This window comes from Drosophila miranda, chromosome 3, assembly GCF_003369915.1.
Source record: "Drosophila miranda strain MSH22 chromosome 3, D.miranda_PacBio2.1, whole genome shotgun sequence".
In the NCBI taxonomy this organism is placed as follows: Eukaryota; Metazoa; Arthropoda; class Insecta; order Diptera; family Drosophilidae; genus Drosophila; species Drosophila miranda.
This window is the reverse complement of record NC_046676.1, coordinates 18154162-18180743: the sequence shown is the minus strand read 5'-3', so window position 1 is coordinate 18180743 and position 26582 is coordinate 18154162. Positions and strand designations below refer to the sequence as shown.

Genomic DNA, 26582 nt, shown 5'->3' with positions numbered 1-26582 from the left:
ATATCATAGGATTTGTTTCTACCGAGCTTCTACTAGATAAATGTTTGATTAGCGTTAGTAAGAACCTTTAACGTTAGCTGGCAGCGTTGGAGCTGCGAACGCGTCCAGACTGCGACTGCGACTGAGCCCCGTACACCGAAGAATGCCGCCACGTGTGGCTGAAACTGGAGAATGCCGCTGCTAAGAGCAGAACAGAGCAGCCTTGAAACTGGCGGCTAACAGAGCACTGCCGTTAACAGAGACGTCCCAAAAAGTTGGCCAATAGGTCAGTTACACTGCAGTGCCGCCCAGCGCACCACCAACGAGTTCTGGCATTTGACGCAGCGCTACTACAGTTTTTCCCCTGTTAAAAATTCATTTTCATTAACAGACACTGAGAGAAATAGTTTAGTTTATTCCCCAAAGCGGATTCCATTACAGCTGAGGCTCCTCGTTGACGACGGGCTCGCCATCCAGTTTCCGTATGGTAGGCAGTCGTTTGATGCACTCCGCCCGCCACGAGGGATCGTCCAGACCCTCGGAGAGGGGATTGCCTACGACAACCAGATCCTCCAGCGACTCTATTTCGGCCAGGCGATTGAACTCGGACCAATCCTTGATCAAATTGTTGCTTATATAGAGCACCTTCAGGCACTTGAGCGTGGTGAGACCCTTGATTTTCTCTATCAGATTGTAGCTGAGCCAGAGCTCCTCCAGGGTCTCGGCCACGGCTTCCTTGAATGGAGAGGGTACATGTGTATACATAAGTAACAGATTCAAGCTTCACCTACCAGACCCGAGATCTGCTTGATATAATTGCGGGACAGGGACAACACTTTGAGGCACTTCATCCCGGACAAACCAAAGATCTTCTCAATCATATTCGTGGACATGCTAATGCGCCTGGAAAACAGATACGTTTCGTAATATTCCAATAGTTCCTATGTCCAATCTAATCTCACTCGCACTGCACCAGGGTGCCCAAGGTGGCGTCCATTTTCTCGATGGGCGGCCACTGGAACTGCAAGTCTATGTCCTTGGCGGTGAGGGAATTCTGCTGCTCACGGTCCTCCCAGCGCTTCAGAGCCTCCTTAATTGTGGTTGCTTTGGACATGGTTGGCCCTCCTACACCTTACAGATTTGCACTTTTCCACTGAGTGGAAAAAGAAATTGTGGCAAATAAACAATATATTTGGTTGCCAGGGGAAACAAGAAAGGTTTCCACATACCCTGCAAAATTTACTCAATGAAGTGTTGGTGGAAAAACAATCGTGTATTTGAAGGATACGTGATTATTACGATACATTCATTAGTTTATATAGAAGAGGAGTTTGTACGCCAGGCTGGATCATCCAGCAATGGGATAATTGCTTAACGACGGTCGGTCTTGCCCGTGCCACGCTTGCCGGAAAAGAGATGGCGCGGCTTCTTGGTTCCAATGAAGCGATCTGCCTCGCCCTTGAGTCCCCATCCCTTGGTGACCTTCTTGGCAATGTCGTGTCTGGCCTTCAACTGAGCCTTCTTGCGGATAGCCAGGTTCTTGATGCCCAGGGTGTCGCGGGTCGGAGCACGTTTTAGGGGCAGACCGGTCGACTTGACAATCGCCGATTCCTCCTTGTCGAGCAGCGGCACCTTGGGGTTCTTCTTGGAGCCGACGGCCACAACGCCGCGACGCAGATCCACCACAGATTTGGTAAAGTTGGCTGTCTTGCTGCCGGACATGTCCACGCCCAGGCCCTCCATGGTCTGCACCAGTTTGTTGACGGAACGGTCGCGAACCTTGGGCTGCTTGTTGCGTGGGATGATCGGCTTGTTCTTTCTGGCAGTGAGACGCTTCTCGTCGCGCAGCTCGAAACGCTTGCCGCGGATCTGCTTGGCCATTTCGCGGATCTCCTTGAGGGTCTCGTCCATGGACATGTCTGGCACGGCATAGATGCCGCTCTCCTCCCGCAAGCCCTCCTCGCGCTCCAGTTCCTCCAGCTTCTCGAAGATGTCGGGATCGATGTAGTCGGCAATGTTGCGACCCTGCCAGAACTCGGGTATCACATCGTAGCGCTCCTCCTCGGGGATCTCGCTGTAGTTCTTCTTCAGGTCGAGCGTGTAGTCGTCGCCCATCTCCTCCTCGATCTCCTTCTCCAGCTTACGCTTGCGCTCCGCCTTCTCGGCGTTCTTTTCAAGGCGTGTCAGAGCCTGCTCGGGAATGCAGGGAGCTCGCACCTTCTCGTCGCGCGGCGCAGGCATGGCCACGTGCAGGCGATTGAGAATGTTGTCCACCTTCTTGGTGCGCATCTTCTGGTCCACACGATAGGATAGCAGACGCTCGCAGGCCTCGGTCTTGACCTCCATGACGCCCGTCTCTTGGACAGTGGACATCAGTATGACCGGAACGTTCTTGTCTTCCTGCAGCTTTGTGATTATCTCCTGCCGCTCCTTGGGCAGATCCTCTGGCATCAGAATGTCGACCTTATTGATGGCCAGAATCAAGGGCTTGTTGGTGAACAAGGGCTTGATGCTTTCGAACAGCGCCACCTGCTCCTCCAGAGAGTGTCCGCACTGTTCCGAAATGTCCATGAAGTACAGCACACATGCCCTCAAATGGGCCAGCGCCGTAATGGCCTGCATCTCGATGACGTTACGCTCCTCGAGCGGATGGTCCAGAATGCCGGGCGTGTCGATCACCTGCCAGCGCAGGTACTTGTAGTCTGTGTGGCCCACGTACAGGGACTTGGTGGTGAAGGCATAGGGCTGCACCTCGACGTCGGCACGCGTGATCTTGTTGATGAACGAGGACTTGCCCACATTGGGGAAGCCGCAGATAATGATCGTTCGCGAGTAGGGATCAATCGTGGGCATACGCGACAAATGCTGACGGACCTGCTCCAGGTACTGGAGGTTGGACGCCTGACGCTTCAGAATGGTGGCCATGCGACCAAGAGCAGCCTTCTTCAGCTGCTTGCAGCGATACAGCGAGTCGCCGTACTTCAGCAGACGCACATAGTCCTTGGCCACGCTATAGAAGAAGTTGCATGCAATGTTATAATGAGATCCATTAGAACGGGGACTTCATATGGTACTTACGTGTCAACCAAATGCCTGGCTGTGTTGAGCTGGCCCAAAGCCAGTTTGTAATGGTCCTTGTCGTACAGCACGTTCATCAGATCCGCATAGAACGGATGCACATCGTCCAGCTTGGGGAAGTCCTGTATGATCTGCGACAGACGGTCGTGGAAATTCTGTTGCGTGTACTTCACCTTGCGCGTATAGAACGCTCGAATCCTCGAGATTTTGTAGCCCTTATGGACCACAGTGGGCGTCTTGCGCTGTGTCTTCGACAGCATAATGTCGATAAAGTCCTAAATGGGGAACATTATACCATTATTTACTTGTTGCGCATTTGTAAACACCTTCGGTGAGGTTAGGTCGCATCCCACGGGGGTGCTCCCCTGGACATAACAACAAAAGAAGGCTGCACCCTCACTTACCTTGGCTGGCGGAACCACCATTATCTTCTTGAAGTTGTACAAACTCATTTTGTATGGTTTTATTTATTTTCCACGCGTAAAAAAGGAAAATAAACGCGAATCTCAAGCAAAAACACCACGCGGTGCCAGCAGTTGATGAGAGAAAGAGTGACCGTGGATTTATCGTTAAAACATACCGACCAAACTCAGAAATATACCAAAATATACCGTAAATATACTAACGAATTCAAGTTTCATCATACATATTTCTCGTTTTTTGTATTCCGTGGAATATTACTAGCTATGTATTTGTATATGCCCACATAATTTTATCCGATTATTGAATCTATTTTCTAATTGAAGGGTTTATTTTAAGCATTTGCTTTTATTGCATTTTGCGTAAAAAGAGGTTTTCGCGAAAATGGTCACACAAAAAAGCAGAAAGAAAATCCAAAATGCAAGTCAGTGGAAACATGCATTGTCAAATTCAAAACACAAACAAAATGGATTCGGAAGCAGCATCGTCTTCTTTTTTCACAAGAGAACAAATCCTGCAAATGCTCAGTGAACTGCCTGCTGCGGGATTTATGAAGCCGGCGGTGCCACCTTCACCTGTTCTACCGCCATTCAAGAAGCTGGGAGTTCTCGTTGACGCGGATGACATTATCGACGCCAAGGAAGCTACTGGCAACAGCAGCAGCAACAACAACAACAACTACATAAACAGCACACAATCCTATCTATGCGCCGAGTGCCGACGGACACTGCCCACCGCCCACCTGTTGGATCTCCACATCACCGAGCAGCACGATTTCTACTTTGCTGCCAGCGTGGAACGCGGCGATAAGCCCATGTTCGCCTGCTACCTGGAGGAGTGCGGCACCAAATTCCACACTCCGCGACAGCGCAAGGACCACTGCATCACGACGCACAAGTTTCCGGCCAACTATCGATTCGACCAGGACCACGCCAAGACCAAGCCCAAGGGCAGTGGCAGTGGCAAGAAGAGCGACGCCTCCATGGAGGTGGACGAGGTGCCGGCAGCGCGAAAGACTGTCCCATACATTAAAGCCTTCTGTTTCGGCCACCACACGATGCGTACGTTCAACACGCGAAAGGAGAGGCAGTCCGGCGACACCCTGGAGGACGTGCAGGACATGAAGGACGCCATCGACGACATCCTTACATAACATACATAGATTTACATAACTATTTATTTTGCGAATGAAGCAGCATTATAAGATAAAAGTATAGGTAATTTCCGTGAGCATGATCGATCATTTCGCCTTTGGGCTAGACCTGAAAATAAAATTGAATTTATTGTTGATGCCGGCATGTTCTTTGATTTCCTTTAATTAACACTTACTTTCCCGTGTTGGCGTTGATGTAGTGATAAGCCACCACCAGGAGAAACAGAAACACTCCCAGAACGTTGGAGAAGATTGCCAATTGCACGTCGGTAATCATTTTGATTCTGAAAGAAATGTTGTAAACACGAAAATTGATGAGAACGCCTATCAACAGTGACACGTCATGGATGCGGAAACATCTAATTTGATAAATTCACGAGAAAGTCTTTTGGTAAATATGTTGCAAGGGGTCGTGGCTATCACTATTCACTAGTTAATACAAGAAATTTGGTTTATTTAAGTTAGTTTTTACCTTTTTGTCGGCGAAAAACGAGCGAAGCGGCCGGGTTTTATATTGGATTTATTGGCCGATGAAAAAACATACTTAGCCCACGTAACCCCCTCTAATAAACTTGAACAACTACAAATAAAACTGTTTGTAAATTCTTCTTGTAGATCCATCCTATCCATTCCTATTAAATTTAAAAAAAAACACGATATCTTTCACCTGAACTGTGGTAAAATTTCTTCCAGATTCATTATCTGGTTGGGAATATTTTAATACTCAGTGGTCGACAATGGGTTAATCATTCTGTCCATGAGCATCAATCAAATTCCACGATATTGATATTCGATTTGATATTATTAGCTAGCTAGGACCCTCAGAGCTAAACCCATAATTTTATCCAATTAATGAATCAATTTTCTACATGACCGATTAATTTTAAAGACTCCCTTTTATTGGATTGTGTCTCGAAAACGAGATCCAAAAACCGATTCGAAGAAAACAGTTTGGCTTTCGATACTATCGACTGCTGCCACATTACAAATTAGTGCTGGAAAACGTTCGCAGCTGCCCCGCAATTAGATATTTAAAAAAGTTTTAAGTAAAAGTCTAATTTATTGTTTTTTTTCATGGTCATCTTACAAATAAATAAAATACTTTATGCATTGAATTCTTAGTCCTAATTTAAAGTAATACTTTACGCATTTTGCGTCACTCTTTTGTGCTGCTCCACAGAAGGTCACTTGTTTGTGAAATTAGTTTATGTCGTAATTAAGACTAATTTGTATTAAAATTCCATAGCGAATAATACAATAAATATCATCACAAAGATATCTTTCCATTGCGCTAACTTAAGCTTAAAATCAACCTTCCGGGGAAGACATTTAAGTGCACTTGCAACGTCACTCTCACGGTACTACATAAAATGCAAACTCAAAAATAAATTAAAACACGAAAGCTTGGCTTCGTCATCTTTCTAAAAAGCATGCGCGAAATCAGATCCCTGTTTCAGCTACAGCATATGGAATTTGTGGTAGTTGTGGACCTCCACTGGGGGTTAATTCGTCGTCACGGTGATCCCCAGCGGCGGCGACTGCGTTGTTATTGTCGTGGCACCCATATCTTGGGCGGTCCGAGGCAGGTAAGGCTTCGTGCTGGACGTCTGGAACAGGTCCGAGACGTAGTTGGCCTGCAAGTAAAGGAAATTAAATAAACTTCATGTTGCAATAACGGAGTTTCTAATAAATAAATGCTCCTAAAAGTATGCGATGATTCTAAAGCCTTTGCTTCCTTCCTTCTTATCTGTTTAATTGAATCGTTATGGAATGTGGGCGCTTTTCCCTCCATAGCTCGATTTATCCCCCCCTCTGATGAAGCGTGAAATTACAGCTGGACAGCTGCATGCCACAGCTGGTGCTTGCATTGCATGGGATATTAAAAGTCAACCCGAAAGCGGTTTCGTGCCATCGATTGGATTGATTGCCAGCAGAGCCACACGCAATCGCATGGCCCCGGGAAGGTGTTGAGTTATGCCAATTTGGAAAATGTTTCCCGTTCACCAATTAAAGTGCCAATAGCCACCACCAGAGGATAATGAATAGTCGGGGGAATGCTGGATTTGTGAAGTTTTAATTGCAATTCTTCGTTACAATGTCCGAGCAAGTGGTAGGATGTCTCTCTGTCTTACTGTTCCTTGCCCTTGGAGAGCCACACTGTATGCCAATCGAACCAATTCTTGGGCAAACAGTAGCTCTAAAAAGATGATGGAAGTGATGCATCAATGAATCTACCCAAAGAACGAGGGGAACTACCACCCTCACTGGGATCATGCCGTGGGTTTTTGAGGGGGTGGAGGGAAAGGGAGAGAAGAATATCATTTACTTACCACAACTAAGGCACACGTGGAGCCAATCAGGGCTCCGGCCAGCACATCGGACCAGTGATGCTTGTAGTCCGAGACGCGGCTTAGAGCCGTATACCATGCAATCATGATGAACACAAACTGGAGAAGGTGACGCAGCAACTTGGAGCCGTGCCAGGTCATGCGAGCCTGCAGATACAGCTGCAAGTGGAAAGAAGAGAAGAGGATGAGGCCTAGAGGACAAAGCCAAGAAGAAAGACAACTTACCGCCATGTAGACCATGGCAAAGAAGGTAAAGCTGGAGTGTCCGCTGGGGAACGAGAGGCGCATCTCTTTGAGCATGCGCGCCGACGAGCCGAGTCCCTGGCAAGTAAACTCCTGGATGTATTTGCCGGCATTCTCGGCATCGTTGCATGTGGTACCGTCTGCGAGGATGGGCTGGCACACCTGTAATCGAATCGCAACGGAAATGAGTACGAGTTTGACTCCGACTTAAGCTGCTTATGGGTGGAGTATTTGTCTTTGTGAGAGACATCCCCTGCGGATGGATCTCTGCCACATGTGCTGCAAATTAGAGATGGAAATGAGCCAACAGCTGCATCTGCATTGCATTTTGCTGCTCAACTGTTGCCGCACTTCACTAAACAATAGGGCGGCTCTGTGCGACTCCTCTTAGAATGGGGGGCCAGTCCAAGCCCGACCAGAGCACCCTCGATCCGATCCCCCCAAAACGATCCCCACGATAAGCTAACAAGCCACTTGCCGCAAGAGAAATGTTTATGAAATAGCCTGACAAGCAGTCAAAATATCATAAATAAACAAAACCACTGGGAATGGCAGATTGAATATTGAATTAGAGTTGAAGTTGAATTGGAAATACCCTGAAGATACTCTCAGCTTTCGAGAGGGTTTTTTGATTTGGAGTTGCACTCGAAGATCCCTCAATTAAGATATCTCTCTTTCCTTTTTAACGTTTTCGAACTGCTCCTTGGATAGAGTATGTATTCCATTTGGAGTTTTGTCACACCAACTGCAGTCACTCCCCTTTCGGACCAGTCTATTAATAACCCTTGCCCCCGCCACATCTTTAGAGTCTTTTTATACCCGATACTCAAAATGAGTATTGGGGTATATTAGATTTGTGGTAAAAGTGGATGTGTGTAACGTCCAGAAGGAATCTTTTCCGACCCCATAAAGTATATATATTCTTGATCAGCATCAATAGCCAAGTCGATTGAGCCCTGTCTGTCTGTCCGTCTGTCCGTCTGTCCGTCCGTCCGTCTGTCCGTCCCCTTCAGCGAAGAAAAAACGAAGAATCGTAGAAAATGACTATATGTTCTTTCTCGCTCTGTCTCTCTCTAACACACAGGTTTCATGGTCGGTTTTGCCAATTGCAAAATATGAGTTCAAGGATCTCAGAACCTATAAGAGCCAGAGCAACCAAATTTGGTATCCACACTCCTGTGATATCGGACCTTGACCGTTTCGTGTCCAAATTTCGCCACACCCCCTTCCGCCCCCGCAAAGGACGAAAATCTGGGGCATCCTCAAATCTCAGAGACTATTAAGGCTAGAGTAACCAAATTTGGTATCCGCACTTCTGTTAGATCTCACTATAAAACGTATATCTCAGAATTTCGCCCCACCCCCTTCCGCCCCCACAAAGGACGAAAATCTGTTGCATCCACAATATTGCACATTCGAGAAAACTAAAAATCAGAATCAGAAGATAATGACCATATCTATCAGATGGCTGAATCTGGATAAGATCGGATCATTTTTGTAGCCAAAAGCAAGAAATCAATTTGCAGTGGCCACGCAGCGCCCGACGTCACGCTCAGACTGATTTTCTGTCTCTCTCTTTTTCGTGTCGTTTAATATTAGCGGCGTCTGCCGGAGGAGAGCCATACTGACTAAGTATCGGGTATAAATGTAGAGTTGCGGTCTCCGCAGCAACTCACAACGTTCCCCCTCGTTGACTTTGTCTCCAGCACTCGAGATTGAATTTGTCTTCGTTGTCCCCCCGTCAGAGTGTCGCACATGTGGCAGATTAAAATTAATTGGCAATGTCAAAATTGCTAACCAATTCCCATTCCAATTCCAGAAAGAACGCGACTTACCGCAATGAAGTGTGGACGCAGTCGCCCGATGGAGTACTTGGCAATGTCCGTCGTTAGCTGACTGACAGCGGCCCCAAAGCCGTAGATGCCGATCTTCTTGTAGCACTCGATCAGCCAGTCGGGCAGCTCGTACTTCATGAAGACATACCGCCGACTGGTGGCATTGCCATTGTCCCGCTTCGCCTTGCACCGCGATATCAGTACCTCAACCGTGAGGATCTAGATACAGAGAAAGAGAAAGAGAGATGGTAGTGAGAAACTATTGAGAAACAAGATGGGAGTGGTAGTGGGAGTGGGAGTGAGGTTGAGGGTCTTTCAGTTGTCAGAGTTTCCTGTTAACACCTCGTAAAACCCTTTCTTTGTTTTTTTTTTTTTTTTTCTGGAAATCATTAAAATGCGCGCATGCAAATATTTATGGCGTCTGGCATGGAATGGGCTGTGACCCGTATCTAGTCGCATTAGGGCCAGACACATGTTGCTCTAGTTTTAATTGCTGACATGTGGACAGTAAACAGACGCCCGTCTATCCATCTATCCATCTATCCAGATGGCGCGGGGTTCTTGCATCAGATCCATTCCACTGCTGACAACTGAACTTGAAATGATGGCGCAATCTTCGCTCAAGTATCTCTGATAGCTGCTTGACACAATTTCCACTCTATCCAACTCCAACTCCCACTCTAACTCTCACTCCCCCCCGCACAATTGGGTTTCCTCGACTTACCACACCAACGGGTATCAGCACTCCAATGAAGTACAACATCCAGTTTCGCACTGTGGAGTCGTGGAACGGGTGCTTGAGCGATTCATCGTCGCAGAAGAAACCTCGCTTGTAGGGATCTCCCAGCAGGAAAAACAATAGAATGGGAAAACCAACTGAAAGCGTAAGAAAAATATATATTAGTAGAGAATATTTATCAATTTATCAATATTTAGTAGGTCATCGTCGGGTGTCACATATCTATGGCGGGGGGCCCTGCTGACAGCTGACTTATGGATGATATGTCCTAAGCTATTGATAACGAAGAGTCCCCTCCTCGATTGACAGCCCGAACGTGCGTGGGGTTTTAATGTGGATCATAAACTAATGAAAGGGAGGAGTTATGTTTGGGGTTCTTCGGTTGTCTAATTAAAAATTCGTTGCCATTAATAATAACTCATCAACGGGGCATACAAATTGTGAGTCGTGCAAGCTGACAAATGGCCAATGGAGATGTAGATGGAGATGGAGGGGCCCGATTGATGGATTGATTAGACGTTCAGCTCAGTGGAGTCCCTTCTCTATGTTTGTTTTACGTTTTTGGTGGAGAGCTCCATTAAAATTGCATTAGGAGCTGTAGTTGTAGTTGCTCTAGTTCCAGCTCTTAATGATGCATGCAACATGCTACCTGCCACGAGCAATGCTCTGCTCTGCTCTGCTCTGCTTCATCCTCCCTGGCATAAGTCACTGAGGCATGGAAAATGAGAAAGTTCTTGGTCCCGCCGAGTGCTCATTAGGCAGAGAAACAGAACCATAGAGTGGCATGGAGTGCCAGGAGGAATGGACTGCAGTTGCAGTTGCAGTTGCAATTGCAGTCGGGAGACATCTCGAGTGCAGAGTTGGCGACGCTTTGGCCACCAGCACTTGAGGCAGACGACGACTTGTCCCCTCTATCTTTTTTTTAATTGGTTTCTTCTCTTTTCGCCATGCCGATCTTTGTGGTCCAAAAACCCCGAACCGAACCCAATCGAAGAGGCAACAAAGGTGGGTGACACAATGACCCCCTGTCCCTGTCGCACTCTTTCTTCCCATTCTTCAGCCTGCAGCTGCATCATCAGGTCCCTAAATCTAGATCAGGCGCATTGTCTGAATATATTTAACGATCTCTGGGATGGTTCTGTGGCTGCTGCTTCTGGTGCTGGGAATATTACAATATACGGATGGATTCTTGCAGAGATTAGCGTCATATTACACACAGCAAGTGGCCCATTGTTGGCCAGAGGGAATGCTCTCTCCCTATCTCTTTCGCTGTCTGTAATCCTGTGCTCTTGCCACCCGGTAGCACTAAAATGTTTTTATGACTTTTGCGGCATAGAAAACGAAAGTGTCTGGCCGATATTTCCCAGATACATCTCCATAATCTGGATTAACCAGTGCACCGTTGATAAAACCATTCTCCAAAAAGGAGAAATGGGGGAAAACTATGGAAAATTGTGTGAAATGGAATCGAAAAACTCTACAGAATAGTTTTTTTGATGCTTTTTCTCCCGCTCTTCATTTTTTATGAGGGTGACATAAAACGTTTAAAAATGATTATAGGGGGAGCCCACTCTGCTCCCTTTCCAGTCATGCTCATTCCCCTGCTGGTGGTGCCTCTTCCACCTCCAGCGGAAATGCTTAATTTAATTCGTGGAGTGGAAACCATGCGAGGCGTCCCGTGTGTTGCATTCAACCGAATTGTAACGCACCTAGGCCGCATTTTGATAGCAAACAAACGGTACGCTGCTGTCCATTTGGTGTCAAGTTCATTTCAATAATAAAGACGCCGCCACAGCCAAAGCACACAGAACACAACACACAACATTTACCGTCTAATTGAACCAACAATAGCAACAAATATATAAGCACATATAAGAGCAAGGCATAAACAAATTGTTTGTTAAACAAAGAGGTAGAGCTGAGCCCCACTCAGCCCCATCCAGATTTGGGATAATCTTCACCAAGAGATCATTTTGCCGCCTGCTAAGAACCCCGCCGCACCACCCCGTTCCCATCCCATCCCATGGCGGCATCCATCTTCATGTGAGGAGCCACCGTCGTACGCCGCGCCCCATTTGTGTATCTTAAAGATGCTGCTTTGCCGCACACTTTGCTTTCAAGTTGCCAAATATTTACCCACTGACGAGAGTCTTATCAGACGGAGCATGTGGCTCTTTCTCCGCCCACTCCGATTTTCACTTTCCACTCCAAATCTGACCCCCAATAGCGGGGACAAATGTCTAATTAAAGCGTCTGACTTGCACTTGCCACAGTCGTCGGACTAATTAGACATGACGGAAGTCAAATTAAAGACAATTAATGCAAAAAAAGAAGACAAACTAACAGCAGACTCTGGGCCAGCGGATTGGCTTAAAGATGACTGACAACAGGCCTCAGAATCATGCCCTGCCCGCCTTAATTGATTCGATTGGGCGGGTAAAGGACAATGAAAGAAGCTCCAAGAAATATGATTATTCCTTCAGCAGAAACAATAACTTCTGATCGATCAAGAAGCCAGAGCCCCGAACCCAGGCCGACAGACGACAGACGACAGGTATGAGAAATATTGATTTGGGTTCTGCAGACGATTTCCCGCATGACTGCCACACCGTTGGCTATCAATGCAGTTTGTTGGAATTACCACGAACACTCGTTTTCCCAGGGCACATCCATACACCCGCACCCCCGCTGCACCCGCTGCACCCGCTGCACAGGTACAGAAGACAGTGCCCTTCTCTGACAGGCCATGAGTCATGGGTCGGCCATGGGCTTGCTGGCAATTAAATGTTCATTACTTTTCTGTCCAAGAAAACTGTAGCGAAAAAAACCAATGAAAAATCAACATCATCCGATATTTTTGTATCTCTAAATCGGTGCTGTGGTGCATCTATTGTTGCCCTGCATCTGTATCTGTATCTGTGCGTGTCTGTTTGTTGTTGCATGGAAGGTAAACACCAACAATGAAACAACAATTGCCTCATGCCTAAAATGCGGCCCAAAATGCGTTGCATAAATATTATTCTTTCTACTTAGTTTTTGGTCAAATGAAATGAAGGAATTTTCCCCACCGAACCACACAATCACGCTCAATAAATTATTGAAGCGGCTGAGAGGCATAGACGACCCCCAAAATGGATTTCTGTATATTTTATGGGTTTAATGACTCCCCCAACCCCCTGGAGAAAGGTGGTGGAGTCGGGAAAAGTGTGTGCCACCGCTCGTTCGCATTCAATTAACGTCAAAGGGAGTCGTCGCTTTGGGTTTGGTTCGTCTTGAGGTTGAGGTTGTGGCTGTGGTTGGGGATTGTTTTGCTAAGTGCCACCGACACTCTCCCTATGTCTCGGATCACTTTATCAGCGTCAGAATCAATTTACACCCGAAGATCATTTGACGACAGAAGATAGAAAAGCATCTTCGTCGACCCACTAAAAACCAGATTTCCAAATGGCCCACAAAATGCAGTCCGGCATACTTTCGGCCAGATATTTTGGTATTTTGTAACAGATTAAACTAATTGGAATTTATTTGGAAACCAAAACGAATCGAAGTGTTTCGTGTATCGTGTATCGTGTTTGTTGTTTGTTGACTGTTTCCATGGTTTCTATTAATTTATTTTAAGAACTCTTGTCGGAGGTTTTCCATTAGCTTTTAAGTTAACAAATCGATAAAGGAAATTGATTTTTCGATTATAGATTAATTCAATATGCGCACGGCAAGAGTTACTCAGATTACGAGACTCCCAAAAAAAAAAAACAAATTCTATAAACGAAACTAAATCATGGACCCTATTGCCCCGGTTGTCTGGAGCTTATCTATTCGTATTCGTGTTTGCACTTTTTTTGGGTAATCTATTTTGATAGCCCAGAGAAGGCTTTATTGTCCCCGTCTCCTTTTGTTTTCAGAGAAAAATACTTATGCGGATGATTCATTTGGGGACCTGGATTTATTCAGGGGATCTCTTAAAGGCTCTTATTATGAGTCAAGCTTTGCGAAAGTTTTCCTGCTACCTGCCACATGTGTCACGCTGGGGCGCGATCGGTTGGCTAACACAATAAGGCCGTAAATTCGGGCCGAGGTCTATGGCTGATTGGAACGATCGATAGCTCGTACTCGTGTGTATGCTGCATATCAGTTAGAAAAATATGGCGACTGACTTTGTATGTGATGTAGTGCCAACTGCAAAAGTCTACAGATCTGTTTTGGGTAAGCGGTGAATCATCCATCCACCACCCCGCCTTGGAGGTAATCAGGAGAGCGAACGGACGGTCGAACGTGTTCTCAGGTAAGCTCTCAGTCAAACCGGTTGCGGTACAATGCAAGCTATTGATAGCTGTGGCTCTTGGCTCTTATTTTCATTGCTGTCGTTGCTTTTATACCCCGTAAACGTAGAGTGCAAGCCACTCTTATACTTAGACCATGGAGTATATTCCTGATCAGCCGATTTGGCGTAACTTCTGAAGCTACATCTTATATTTATCCGAAATGATTGATTGGCAGGGTGTCTACATCTTCGTCGCCCCAAAATCTAGTCTTTTATATTCGTTTTCTTTTAGATTTTAAAACACAAAATGCTGATAATGTTTGAGCTGAAGAGAACTGCTGATTGTGAAATGCACAACAACTCCTCCGCCAGCGTTTCCGCCACAGAGCTCCCAACTCCCCTCCCCCGGACCAAGAGACAGCCCCACTGCAGGTTGTCCACCTTTTGGCTGACACAGTTTACTCGCGCTTTGGCTTTTGTTTAAACAAAAGGTAGGTGAAGCTCTTCAGCGGTGTGCAAACAGGGAAATGAAACATAAGTCAGCAATAAAAATTGTTGCGGTTGGCGTAACAAGTGATTTAAATACAGAAAAAGATAGATATTTACTACACATGCGGTTGAATACGCATTAATATTGAGTCACATTTTGAACTGCTAATCTATAAATTATGTAAAAAAATCGGAAAGCAAAAACAAAAACTGCCGCACGAGACGACGGTTCAAAAGAGCGAAGAGAGCATTGCTTTGCCGAAGAGAGCTTTTGCGCTCAATTACATACACATCAAGGGACCACGAGAACGAAACGAAACGAAAGAAAAATAAACATTGCGGCAGCAAATAAACATTCCGTATTTACTTGAAGACGTCCCCATTGAATTTCAGGGCAATCAAGTCGAAATGTGATACATTGTGTACTTGTGGGATCAGGTGGATTATGCTACTGCTACAAGCTTACCGCAGAGTAAAATTAAAATGTCCAGACCCACGCGGCACAAGATTCTCTTATTTGTGTCCATGTTTTCGCGTTGCTCTTGCTGTTGCTGCTGCTGGTTCTCTTCTGCCTCCTGGAGACGCACCTCGACCAAGTTGCTGTAGTGGTTGTTATTGTTGCTATGATTATTGTTGTTAACAACCGAAACCGTCGACTGTCTGGTGTCGGCCACGTTAGCTTCTGTATCGGCACTCAATTGACTGGGCGGCCGACGGAGCGGTGTTGTCTCGCTAACGGAAGATTCGTTACTCATGTTGGTGCTTTTGGGTGTAAAAACAGTTGATGCAAAAGCTTGCTTGCCCCAAGCTTTTCTCGTTTCTTTATCTCTCTCGCGTTCGCTCTTTTTGCCACTTGCTGGCAGTGAACTTGAGCTTAAGGCGCTTTCGACTTGACTCTCTCGGGCGAAGGTAGAAATTCCGAACTCACGTCATAGCCAGCCTCTGGCACGGATCATGTGGAAAGATAGAGATAAAGGTATTATGAGTAAATAATAAAATGTTGAATAATGGTAAAGACGAGACGGAAGAGGGGGCATTGCGTGAGTAATGCGGCGGCGCGGATTCCCTAACGATAAAACAGACAGCTGTGACGATTCTTCCTTTTCCCTTTTCCCCACTCTGATTCATACACATGTACATGTGTATGCATGTGTGTGTAAATCTTAATTGAAGAACTTTACGATTTATTAACACTCGACTGGAAATAACAAGCGATTTCTCAAACGGGTTAAGTGACGTCTATTCAAACGAGCAATCAACTTTCAATTTTTATTCAATTTAAGACTTGAGATTCTTCCACTCCTTTCCTCGAACATCTCGTTACGAGTATTCCTGGAACCTTGGGTATCCATTCAATCGAGCATCCACTGTAGGCACTCTACAGCATGAACTGCCATTCTTTCGTTCTCTTCTAGAACCTCGTGAATTTCTATAATTTTGTGCAATCAACTCGGCCATCAACGGGGCGTTGTAATGACCAACTAGGGGCACGCCAACTGCTTCAGGTTCAACAAGGCCCCTTAATTTGACAAAACCCCAAGTGGCAAACGTCTGTCAGATTCTCAGCAATGCAATGCTCTGTGCACTGTGCACGATCCGTTCAGAAGGAGCAAGAGCCCACTCATTGGTGAGAGGAGGGGATGGGAATCGAAGTTGTCAGCTTCGATTATGGCCGGGCCAAGGCAGCCAGAGCCATGGCAATCCTCCATTCGATCAGACAACGACTATTTATAGATAGCAAAGAGGACTTCTGCCCACTTTGGTGCCTTCTGGAGCACTGTTTTATGGATGCCCCGCACCAGAGTCAACTGGTTGGCTGCTTCAGATCCCCTGATGAATGTTTTCCCTCTGGGGGGAATGACAAAGCAGCATCTTAATTAAAATACAACAAAAACAACAACAACAGGTGAAGAATACTCGTTTAAACTCCGATAACATCTGACCTGGTCGGGAGCGTGCCTCCACGCACTTGAGATTGTTCTGTTTGCGATTATTTGCTTTAATTGTCAACTCCCGGAAATAAAAAATTCCCATTAGTCGGGGCTAAAAATACCCTGCAGATGGCACAGAGGCGTTGCAGTAGACCCCCTTTGAAATTGTTGACCTATTAATGCACGATTAATCTTGCTTTTATTTCGGCAAATATTTTCCTTATCTTATCGCGGGCGTTTATGATTTCAAAAAGCGGGGAGGGGTTTGTCTAAAAATGTCACAAGATGTGTTTATGACAAACTAATTTACTTTGAATTATTGTTGTGTAAGTTGCTTACGATTTAGTCATGATTTAATGGAAAAAGGGTTTAACAGTAAAAGAATCAAGGGGTTTGTAAAGTGAAAAGATTTATATGGAATATATTTTGTTGTTTAGAAACAGTACATATTTTGAGAATTTCAAGATCTGTTCACGCTTGGATCTAATTTACGATCAATTACGATGTAATGATCTGGCTTCGATTTATTTACAGAATTCATCGAAACCCAGGGGATCGGAGATTTTGAAACAGAAATTCTACTAAATCTTTCACAGGCAGACAGTTGAAGGAAATGCTGGCGCTTCGGCAGACTTTTCCTTTTCATATGGCAGCCACTCAACAGTCAGTTTTTCCTCAATCTGCCAAATCATATCCATCTTTCAACTTAAGGCTATTTATATTATTCAATGATCTTTCCACGGGGCAATAAATTTCACGCGTTTAGCATATCAAAGGATATGTCATGTTCACCGGGATTACAAGATCAACACGAAGGAGAGGCAGTTGAAGGTCTTTCCCTCCCACTCTCCCTCTCCTTTACCCCTGCACATTTGCATAAACAAGTTGAACGATTAACCGATCTCGGGCAACGACCACAAGCTGAGCCTTCTCCTCTCCAAGACTGCCTCTAGCCCTCCCCTCCGCCTCGTCCATTTTTATACCCGATACTCAAAATGAGTATTGGGGTATATTAGATTTGTGGTAAAAGTGGATGTGTGTAACGTCCAGAAGGAATCGTTTCCGACCCCATAAAGTATATATATTCTTGATCAGCATTAATAGCCGAGTCGATTGAGCCATGTCTGTCTGTCCGTCTGTCCGTCTGTCCGTCCGTCCGTCTGTACGTCTGTCCGTCCCCTTCAGCGCCTAGTGCTCAAAGACTATAAGAGCTAGAGCAACGATGTTTTGGATCCAGACTTCTGTGATATGTCACTGCTACACAAATATTTCAAAACTTCGCCCCGCCCACTTCCGCCCCCACAAAGGACGAAAATCTGTGGCATCCACATTTTTTAAGATACGATAAAACCAAAAACGAAGAATCGTAGAGGATGACTATATGTTCTAGAGTGTAAAATCTCAACCAGATCGTATAATTATTATAGCCAGAATCAAGAAAACAATTTCATTCTTTCTCGCTCTGTCTCTCTCTAACACACAGGTTTCATGGTCGGTTTTGCCAATTGCAAAATATGAGTTCAAGGATCTCAGAACCTATAAGAGCCAGAGCAACCAAATTTGGTATCCACACTCCTGTGATATCGGACCTTGACCGTTTCGTGTCCAAATTTCGCCACACCCTCTTCCGCCCCCGCAAAGGACGAAAATCTGGGGCATCCTCAAATCTCAGAGACTATTAAGGCTAGAGTAACCAAATTTGGTATCCGCACTTCTGTTAGATCTCACTATAAAACGTATATCTCAGAATTTCGCCCCACCCCCTTCCGCCCCCACAAAGGACGAAAATCTGTTGCATCCACAATATTGCACATTCGAGAAAACTAAAAACGCAGAATCATAGATAATGACCATATCTATCAGATGGCTGAATCTGGATCAGATCGGATCATTTTTGTAGCCAAAAGCAAGAAATCAATTTGCAGTGGCCACGCAGCGCCCGACGACAAGCTCAGACTGATTTTCTGTCTCTCTCTTTTTCGTGTCGTTTAATATTAGCGGCGTCTGCCGGAGGAGAGCCATACTGACTAAGTATCGGGTATAAATGTAGAGTTGCGGTCTCCGCAGCAACTCACAACGTTCCCCCTCGTTTGATATCTTTTCTGGAATACATATTTCAGACAGCACATGGCGCGAATTAAGGTCAAGCTGCAGCGGCGCCTGTTTATCCAAAATGGAAAATGAATTTAAAAATCAAGATACGCATATATATCGCCAAGTGTAATTATCATAATTTATATAAACAGCAGGAGAAATATATAAACCCAGCGCCGGGTGGCCCACAAGTGACTTTCCATCGGAATATGGAAATACAAACTCATCCAAAAAGAGCGCCACGTTCAATTATACAATCCATGGATCCATGGGTCGTCTCAAATTCAGGCTGTACTTTCCAGACAACCTGTCGACGCGTCGACGGAAGGAAAATCGATGCCAGTCCCACCAAAACCACCGAACCCACCGGTGTATGTAAAGTGCATGTTTATTTGCTTTGTTAATGAACATTTTTTCAATGCACTTTTATTCCGGCTCAGATCAGCAGAAGTTGGCCACCATTTACACGCGCCTGACAACGAAATCGAATACTACAAAATACGTTGAAGTGGCAAAATATATTGGTAGGAAAAAGAGTTGAGTTGCTAGCCGTAATATGTAAGGCGATGGTTGTTTTTATGGAAAGGAGGAACCCGCCATTGACTGGGGCTTTTCTCTACTGAACTGCGAAGCTTATTTCTTGAAGAAAGTCACAATTTACTACTCCAGATGTCGGAATGTGATCTTTGTAAAAGGAATCGTATGAATCTACTATTATAGCTTTCAGTATAAATAATGTGATTTTTTAGTAGGAAAAATCTCCCCACAGCTTGCAAAAATCTCTCAAAAATAGCAATGCAAACTATTTGATTTTGAATAATATTGAGACTTCCATCACAATTCCAATCCGAATGTTTATTGGACGAATCTTGTAATGGCTTATACTTTGGCACATGGCCAATACAGTTTCCCATGCCACGATCTGGCAGTGAGCAAGTGGAAGGAAAACTCTGATCGAACGTGAGGCATTCCACGGGATTGATTAACTAATAAATAAAGACCAGGCCGGGCACCATGAAAAGCCACACAAACACATATTCACAGTGTGTCGGCATTTTCAGGCAAACAAAATTGTATTCCCCTTTTGCGTTTCAATAATTGATAAGCTATCGATGAGAGTGCCGCGAGTGCACTCCGAGTATGGGAAGAGGATGAGGCGATTTGGTAGATTTCCTCATGGAACAGGGCCATAAAGTGTATTTCCGAATAGCAAATACGCAAAAGAACCCAAGAGGTAGGAGGGGGCTATGGCGAAAATCGATTTTAAACCAAACCAAAGAGACCGACTCCCACTCAATCGATGAGCGAATTTCCTTTCTCTTTCCCGTTTTTTCACCTGCAAAAATGTATGAATTTCCACACACTGGCACACTCAAGCATTTGATATGCACTCGGTTTTCATTTGTTTATGTGACCGCCAATTTTTGGAGGCTCCGGTGGAGCACTTTTGTGTTTGCCGGCCAAGCCAAGCAAATCAATAAAATCCAGAGGTAACAAATATGGCTATATCCATCCGCTCCATGAATAATTCAGCGCCACAAATAAACACTTTCTTTGTATATTTTTGCGTAGTTTTGTATAATTGATTTACCTTTTGCCGAAGAAACGTAAATAAATACGAAACCTTTTCGTTAAGCAGGCCTTGTTTGCGCCGTCATCGTTAGGTCTGATTTGTACACTTCTTTTAAACAATTCGATTTCCCACGAATTGAATATCAGCACTAGTATTATATAGTATACGACCGATTCGTAGTGGGATCTGTCAGAGTTAGCGGGACACAGAATCAGAAATTTATACACATCCGAGCACGAAAGCAGAAAAAAGGCGAGTGTGGAGATAAGATTGCCGTTTGCCAGTCTGTTGCCAGTGTTTCAGTCGCAGGCGGAACGAGAATTGCGACAGAAGAGAGCAGAGAATAAATACTCTCTCTGTTATCGCAACGAAACGTTATGGAAGTGGAATGCAGAAAGGAGAGGTCAAAGGTAATTTATAGAAGAGCTTTTGTAATGGTATTTTAGGCAGTGTTTTCTTGGACAACATTGCGGTGGCAACATTCAGGGGTTTTCAATAAAACCATTTATAGAACTTGCGTAATCTGGTTGTAAATACTTATCCCCATTATGTTATTTCGTGTTATGGCTATGGGGAGCATCCCTTACAGCCCTAGAAAGCTCATTAGCCATAAGTCTACTAATAAGTTCAATAATTAATTAAATTTACAATCAATGTGAACCCTTTCTCTAATGGAATTTATCAAGGATTCAATACAATAAAGACCATCACAAGAACCTACAACACCTTTGCATCCACCCTCCAACCCTTAAAAGTTCTTTCCGAAACTCTATCCACTGTTCCATTCCCAAATCGTGGACTGATCAGAGAGAGCGACAGAAAGCGAGAGAGAGAGTGCTACCACTACTTCTCTTCTTATACCCTGTACTAAAAGAGCATATCAGATCTGTGCAGATGTAAGCAACAGCCAGAAGGAATCCTTTGCGTAGGCAATTGGAAAGAGAGAGAGAGAGAGAGACAGGGAGATATTCGGATCATAACAGATTAACATAACATAACTAGCTTCCTCTCCTTCCCTGTTGTTTCTGTTTTCCATATCCCATGACAAGCGCAGCGCAAGCCAAATTAAGAGACCCCTCCACCCCCTTTCCAATTTAACAAACAAATCAATCTTTCTCATAAATGCAGAGAAAGAGAGAGAGAGCATGCGGCACTAATAGACTCCGAGACCAATTCAGGCGTTTACGTTTAATTACTTATAAAAATATACCGATTGAGTGCTGAGACTGAGTATCATAGTGTCGGCACACTTACCGACTCGTTTGTTATTTAAACAATTCGTTTCCATGCAGTGGCTGCGGCTGTGACTGTGGCGATGGTGGGCTGCATTTCCAGTTTCATTCCATTTTCACCAGTCGAGCGGTTCGCGTCGGTGCATGTCGCTTGCATTCGGTTAACGGTACGTCTTCGTGAGGTTTCGATCGTCGGTTTTCCCGTCGCTGCGCATGCGAAGGAGAGTCCGCAACGCATAGAAAAGTAGCAACAAGAACATCTTCGGAGAGGAGAGAAAAATGTGAAAGCAAACAAACAAAAATCGAGTGCGAATGGAGAAATGCAAGTGCAAATAATGGAACAGATTTTTTCGAGCGTACAAACAATGTATTTGGCTTTACGCATCGCCAGCAGTATTTGTTCAAAATTTTGACTCGGTCTTGGTCGATTGCAATCGCTCATCGCTTGCGCAATTCCCTTACCCACCAACTACTACTACTTACCACTCCCCCTCGGAGCCGCTAAGAAAACGCCGACTTTACAGCATTATCGATTTGTTGGTGCAACCCAAAAATCAGCCACTGCCACCGCCACCGCCACCGTCGACGCTTATCACAGAAAGTGCCTTACTTTGTAAGACCCAACTGAATTATTGCCGATACGAATACCAAGGAAACTCTGAAACTCTTACCCAAGACAAACAGGGGAGCGTCCCGTCCATTAGCACATACTCGAAGAAATCTCTCGGGTCGCGAGGATTATTCAAATATTTGTATCGCACTGTGCTAGTCCGTTTGTGTGTGTCTGCCGCTGATAAGATGACCACCAAGTCGGTGTCCAGGTGCAATAGAGCCATAAATTGAGGCCACGTTCAAGCTCACTCCCAGTGCTCCCCCATTAGATAAACCCTCCGATACCATACCACCGCCTGATAACACCGCAGCCTCAGAATGAGCAGCCTGCGTCCGGGCAGCGTTTGCGATACAACGCCGCTGCAGCGCTTCGAGAGCCAGAGCAGCAGCGGGGAGGAGCCATCGTCTCCAACGGCAGCTAGCATCATAGCCGCCGCCGCTGCCGCTGCAGCCGCATCTTCGGCCACACCGACATCGACATCCAATCCCCACAATCTCAACAACAACAACAATGTAAAACTTGATTTACAGCTGCCGACATTCGTTGGAAGCTCGGGCCCAGGCCTGGGAACTGGACTGGTAACCGGACCAGGATCCATTGTCCCCGGCAAGAGGCCGCTGCGAGGTCCGAAGAAGATTCTTGGACGTATTCTGCTGGACTTGTGTATGCTCAGCTGCGGTAAGTGGGGGAATTTGAATAGAAACGATGGGAAAGGGAAAGGGGCCTCTCAGGGCAGACATCAAAGGGTGGGACCTACAGGAAGTGCTATATAACTTCCTGTTAGAAATATGTATGTTCGTTTATAACAAAGAGTGGTTATTGATGGCCTTTATTAGATGGTAAAGGCAAATATAGATAGGATAGTTATACAGGAATCGAAATAGGTTCCAGTAGAGATTTTCACTACACTCTGATTTAAGAGAGAGAGAACTTTAAACTTTTACAAATAAAATAATGTATTTTTTAAAAAGAAACCCCACTCGAGTTGCTCCCATTTCCAGTGAAGAATTGATTTTCTTTTCTAATCTAAGTTCCGAATAAATCAATTTTGATGGAGGGAGCTCTAACACAATACCCTCTCCATCACGGCTATCACTTCTGCCCCCTTTCACACGTTTTATGATCTGTTATCATGTGGCAGCAATTGATCTCTTGCACTTGCAAGTCATTCCACCCATGCCACTTCTGAATCAATCACGCAGCCGCCTAAGATGTTGTCTGGTGCGAGAATGGGCCACAGATGGGGTTCTATCTATTATACATACTGTATTTACCGTATGTATAAATATCTATTGTATCTGAGGTGAGCAAGCGCCGCATTGTTTCCTCTCTGAGGCTCGGATGCGAAATAAAAACATTTCCAAATTGTTTTAAAATGATTCCAGCAGTGTTTATTGATGATGGTGTTCCCTTGTGGCTTTTCGTTGTATGTATTAGTGTTTCAATGTTTTAATAATGAACAGACAGTTTTCGACCAAGCAAACCCTAAACAGAAGAAAACCAAAAACATATTCGCGCATCGAGTTTGGTCTGATTTATTTTATTCAATTTGTGGCAAGTTCTCATTTAGCAGGGGGAGAATTTGATTGTATTGTACTCGTTTCCATGTAAAAATCAGCAGCCACATAGTCATCATCACCATCACCATGGTCTGTGTTGTTTACCCAAGTCCAATTAAGGCTGGATCAGCAGACCTTGCTTTCATGAATTGGACACCATTGCGATTGCCCGCTGCTGGGCCACCCACTGGATGGGAAATCTCAAATAGCACTGGGCAGAATATCAAATACCATATGCTACATCCTTCCATGCTAGTGCCATGCCCTGATTTTCCTTCTCTTTCCAGTGGGTCTGCCTATGCTGGGCTTTTCCTTGTGGGGCGAGCCCTTCAAGCGCGGCTTTTTCTGCAACGACTCGTCCCTGAAGCATCCCTACAAAAACTCCACCATACGCAGCTGGATGCTGTACCTCATGTGTGGCGCTCTGCCCGTGGTTCTGGTGAGCCGAATGCACTTTTATTTGTGTTCTTTTGATGACTAATTGGTTTACTTTCCACCAGATTATCCTCGTGGAGTTCTTCAGGGGGCAGGACAAGCGTTTGCATGGCACTTATAAGAGCCAGAAGACCAGGACTGGCAGTGGCTATCATCTCTGTCACCTGGAACTGCCCTATTGGCTGCTGGAGTGCTACCGGAAGATTGGCATCTTCATATTTGGCCTCGGCGTCGAGCAATTGACTGCGAATATAGCCAAGTATGCCATTGGAAGGCTGAGACCGCACTTTTTCACTGTAAGCAGAGTGGAACTCTCTGAAAGAATATTTGTACTGATTTGTCTATGTTTTTGTTGTATTAAAGCTCTGTCAGCCCGTTCTCTGGGATGGGAGCAATTGCAGTCATCCGATGAATGCCGGCCGTTACATCGAAGAGTTCACCTGTGGGGCAGCGGACATGAATGCCAAGAGGATCAAGGATATGAGTCTATCGTTCCCCAGCGGGCATGCCAGTTTCGCATTCTATGCCATGCTCTATACAGCAGTAGGTTCTACTTGATTATTATTATAGAAATAACATCCATTAATTAATATATTTTCTTGTTTCTCCCTGAAGATCTACTTGCAGCGCCGCATGCATTGGCCCAGGCTCAGAATGGTGCAACACTTCGTGCAGTTCCTGCTGCTCATGTTCGCCTGGTACACGGCCCTTACGCGCATCTCCGACTACAAGCATCATTGCTCCGATGTTCTGGCAGGAGCCGGCATTGGTATTACATATGCCATTATTGTGGTGAGTGTTACCAAGATATGCCCATGATTATAGTGGTTTTTAATCCTTGCTATGCTTTGCAGACCTCGACAATGTGGTAGGCAAGACGATTCTTTTGACGGGGGTTCCAAACCGCCGCTACCCACCGCGCTGGCCTGCGATCGATCGCTTTAAGATGTTTCATCTACTGGAAGTTCAGTTTTACCTTTGTCTCAAATATGACCATCTCTAGAACATAAGCCACATATTTATCTACGATATATGTATGTCTGAGTGCACGTTTCAACCATTTTACTTAATAAATTTCAGTATAATATGTTTTAACATTATTCCATTATTTTTTCAATTGATTTATAACTGGGAACAAGAACAAAATTAGCTTTTGACAGACAGACGTTAGCATCTCTTAATTGTATGGTAACATTCATAGGAATGTATTCCATATTCTGAGTAATGATTGGAGTTTTCTACGATACTGATTGAATGGAAGCCCCCAGTCAATTATTGTTTGGATTTCTGACAAAACAATACTGATGTTCTCTCTCCCTCACAGAATGAGTTGATTGATCGTTCATGTTTAGGGGGGGTTTTGGTTTCTCAAAGGAGAGGGTTACATATGTACATACATATATGAGAGAAGTCTATCATAGATGTAGTTTTAGACTCTCCATTATTCATAGCTGTGCTCTTTCAATCTTTAATCTTTTGAACCAATCTTTGCCGCTCTACATTCCAATCCATATAATCTTATTTATCATGAGACACTCCCCAGCTGAAGTTTTGAAATCGCAGACTTACCAATATCATGTGTTAAGATCTCAGTGAATTGTTGCGATATTATGACCACACAAAACGAGCAATTTAAATCAAATTGCACAAGGAAGTGTCCTTGACGGGAGAGATTAATTACCACGAACTATTGGAAACCCGATTGCCACTCTCTGGGTCTGTTCGAGAGAGGTACGTGTAGATATTGGAGCCGGTAGGCGCCAGATACGAGTAGCAGTCGAAAACTGGCCAGATCCAGTTGGGAGATCTCTGATCTATGGATAATTAGAGATCGGTGGTGTGGTGCAGTGTAGTGCAGTGTCTGCGGTAGTCAGCAATTTGTGGTTTTTAATTACTCCGTGGCAAATGCCCCCCTGGACACCCGATCACCCCGATCAATTTTGCATATGATTTCCATATTAAACGAATTTATCGCCTGGGCCACTCAGCAAGTGAATGGACAGGAGTTGTATGTATGTACAAGGAGCTGCTGCTGATGCTGCCTCCTGATGCATCGCTCAATCAGGCAGTCGCACAGCCAAGTGGCACTCACTCACTTTGCATTAGGAACTGCTGTTCCGTACACCATCTTCTATGTACATTGTGGAACCATCCCGGCTATCAGCACTCAGGCCACTCAGACAGCCAGGAGATTGATGGCGGGCATAAAGCGTGGACGCCAGAACATCGTCATTCGCTGGAGTACCGCTGGATTGTACCGAATTTCTATGCAAGCCTTTCGACAATTAACACCATTTTTATTCCGCTCTTATCGCAGTAATTGCATTTGATTCCCCCGACCCCAAAGAATTTCCCCAATTCCCCAATACCCCAATTCTCAATTGCCCGCATCTGTTGTTCATTCTTTTTCTTGTTTTGTTTTTTATGCTTCTGATGTGGAGAGAGATTGGGGTTCCACGCGTGTCTGTCAATGGTTTCAAGTTTATGGAAAAATGCACCAACGCTTGCCTGGATTATCGTCGCTATATTTATCAAAGTACAAACCTATACTTGCCATCAGACACGACTCTGAGTGTCGCCCCACAGTTGCAGAAGCCACA

General features: G+C 45.1%; 6 protein-coding genes across 8 annotated transcripts in view; 2 read left to right on the top strand and 4 right to left on the bottom strand.

The window, feature by feature from the left end:
* The window catches only part of LOC108159273, a 69797-nt gene extending 69662 nt beyond the window's left edge, over window positions 1-135 (bottom strand). The window contains exon 1 of the mRNA XM_017292433.2: window positions 66-135. The gene's annotated coding sequence lies outside the window, so the exon portion shown is untranslated. The remainder of the gene's footprint in view (window positions 1-65) is intronic.
* A 235-nt stretch (window positions 136-370) lies between these two features.
* On the bottom strand, window positions 371-1160 carry LOC108159280 (dynein light chain 1, axonemal). Its single transcript, XM_017292441.2, has 3 exons — window positions 942-1160; window positions 771-882; window positions 371-714 (listed from the first exon to the last, which is right to left on the bottom strand). Exons 1-3 carry the CDS (start codon window positions 1091-1093, stop codon window positions 415-417), a joined length of 564 nt encoding a protein of 187 aa, XP_017147930.1. The 5' UTR covers window positions 1094-1160; the 3' UTR covers window positions 371-414.
* A 73-nt stretch (window positions 1161-1233) lies between these two features.
* On the bottom strand, window positions 1234-3616 carry LOC108159275 (nucleolar GTP-binding protein 1). The gene is made up of 3 exons (XM_017292434.2): window positions 3462-3616; window positions 3058-3332; window positions 1234-2989 (listed from the first exon to the last, which is right to left on the bottom strand). The coding sequence occupies exons 1-3, from the start codon at window positions 3507-3509 to the stop codon at window positions 1351-1353; spliced, it is 1962 nt and encodes a 653-aa protein (XP_017147923.1). The 5' UTR covers window positions 3510-3616; the 3' UTR covers window positions 1234-1350.
* Window positions 3617-3876: 260 nt separating this feature from the next.
* Window positions 3877-4767, top strand: LOC117188498 (protein lethal(2)k10201). The gene has a single exon (XM_033392451.1). It carries the CDS (start codon window positions 3896-3898, stop codon window positions 4628-4630), a length of 735 nt encoding a protein of 244 aa, XP_033248342.1. The 5' UTR covers window positions 3877-3895; the 3' UTR covers window positions 4631-4767.
* An 899-nt stretch (window positions 4768-5666) lies between these two features.
* On the bottom strand, window positions 5667-20370 carry LOC108159276 (putative phosphatidate phosphatase). Of its 2 annotated transcripts, none has more exons than XM_017292436.2 (7): window positions 20162-20370; window positions 15012-15487; window positions 9781-9932; window positions 9057-9275; window positions 7204-7383; window positions 6961-7137; window positions 5667-6264 (listed from the first exon to the last, which is right to left on the bottom strand). In XM_017292436.2, exons 2-7 carry the CDS (start codon window positions 15298-15300, stop codon window positions 6133-6135), a joined length of 1149 nt encoding a protein of 382 aa, XP_017147925.1. In that variant the 5' UTR covers window positions 15301-15487; window positions 20162-20370; the 3' UTR covers window positions 5667-6132. The 2 variants fall into 2 exon arrangements, with proteins under 2 accessions (XP_017147925.1, XP_017147926.1); XM_017292437.2 differs by lacking the exon at window positions 5667-6264 and adding an exon at window positions 6686-6827.
* A 55-nt stretch (window positions 20371-20425) lies between these two features.
* LOC108159278 (putative phosphatidate phosphatase) lies at window positions 20426-25082 on the top strand. 2 transcript variants are annotated; one of them, XM_033392450.1, is made up of 6 exons: window positions 20426-20553; window positions 23835-23986; window positions 24048-24278; window positions 24346-24525; window positions 24598-24774; window positions 24837-25082. In XM_033392450.1, exons 1-6 carry the CDS (start codon window positions 20532-20534, stop codon window positions 24852-24854), a joined length of 780 nt encoding a protein of 259 aa, XP_033248341.1. In that variant the 5' UTR covers window positions 20426-20531; the 3' UTR covers window positions 24855-25082. The 2 variants fall into 2 exon arrangements, with proteins under 2 accessions (XP_033248341.1, XP_017147928.1); XM_017292439.1 differs by lacking the exon at window positions 20426-20553 and adding an exon at window positions 21477-22666.
* The last annotated feature ends 1500 nt before the right edge of the window (window positions 25083-26582 follow it).

Excerpts from the sequence above, each read along its gene's own strand:
- LOC108159280 (XM_017292441.2), bottom strand. The coding sequence starts at position 1,093 with ATGTCCAAAGCAACCACAATTAAGGAGGCTCTGAAGCGCTGGGAGGAC. Across the intron at positions 883-941 it reads GGCACCCTGGTGCAGTGCGA|GCGCATTAGCATGTCCACGA; the intron begins GTGAGATTAGAT and ends TCTGTTTTCCAG. Across the intron at positions 715-770 it reads TCAAGCAGATCTCGGGTCTG|GAAGCCGTGGCCGAGACCCT; the intron begins GTAGGTGAAGCT and ends TCTCCATTCAAG.
- LOC108159275 (XM_017292434.2), bottom strand. The coding sequence starts at position 3,509 with ATGAGTTTGTACAACTTCAAGAAGATAATGGTGGTTCCGCCAGCCAAG. Across the intron at positions 3,333-3,461 it reads TGGTGGTTCCGCCAGCCAAG|GACTTTATCGACATTATGCT; the intron begins GTAAGTGAGGGT and ends TTCCCCATTTAG. Across the intron at positions 2,990-3,057 it reads GCCAGGCATTTGGTTGACAC|CGTGGCCAAGGACTATGTGC; the intron begins GTAAGTACCATA and ends CTTCTTCTATAG.
- LOC117188498 (XM_033392451.1), top strand. The coding sequence starts at position 3,896 with ATGCAAGTCAGTGGAAACATGCATTGTCAAATTCAAAACACAAACAAA.
- LOC108159276 (XM_017292436.2), bottom strand. The coding sequence starts at position 15,300 with ATGAGTAACGAATCTTCCGTTAGCGAGACAACACCGCTCCGTCGGCCG. Across the intron at positions 9,276-9,780 it reads TGCTGATACCCGTTGGTGTG|ATCCTCACGGTTGAGGTACT; the intron begins GTAAGTCGAGGA and ends CTCTGTATCTAG. Across the intron at positions 6,265-6,960 it reads CCACGTGTGCCTTAGTTGTG|GCCAACTACGTCTCGGACCT; the intron begins GTAAGTAAATGA and ends CTTTACTTGCAG.
- LOC108159278 (XM_017292439.1), top strand. The coding sequence starts at position 22,306 with ATGAGCAGCCTGCGTCCGGGCAGCGTTTGCGATACAACGCCGCTGCAG. Across the intron at positions 22,667-23,834 it reads CTTGTGTATGCTCAGCTGCG|TGGGTCTGCCTATGCTGGGC; the intron begins GTAAGTGGGGGA and ends TTCTCTTTCCAG. Across the intron at positions 24,279-24,345 it reads TGAGACCGCACTTTTTCACT|CTCTGTCAGCCCGTTCTCTG; the intron begins GTAAGCAGAGTG and ends GTTGTATTAAAG.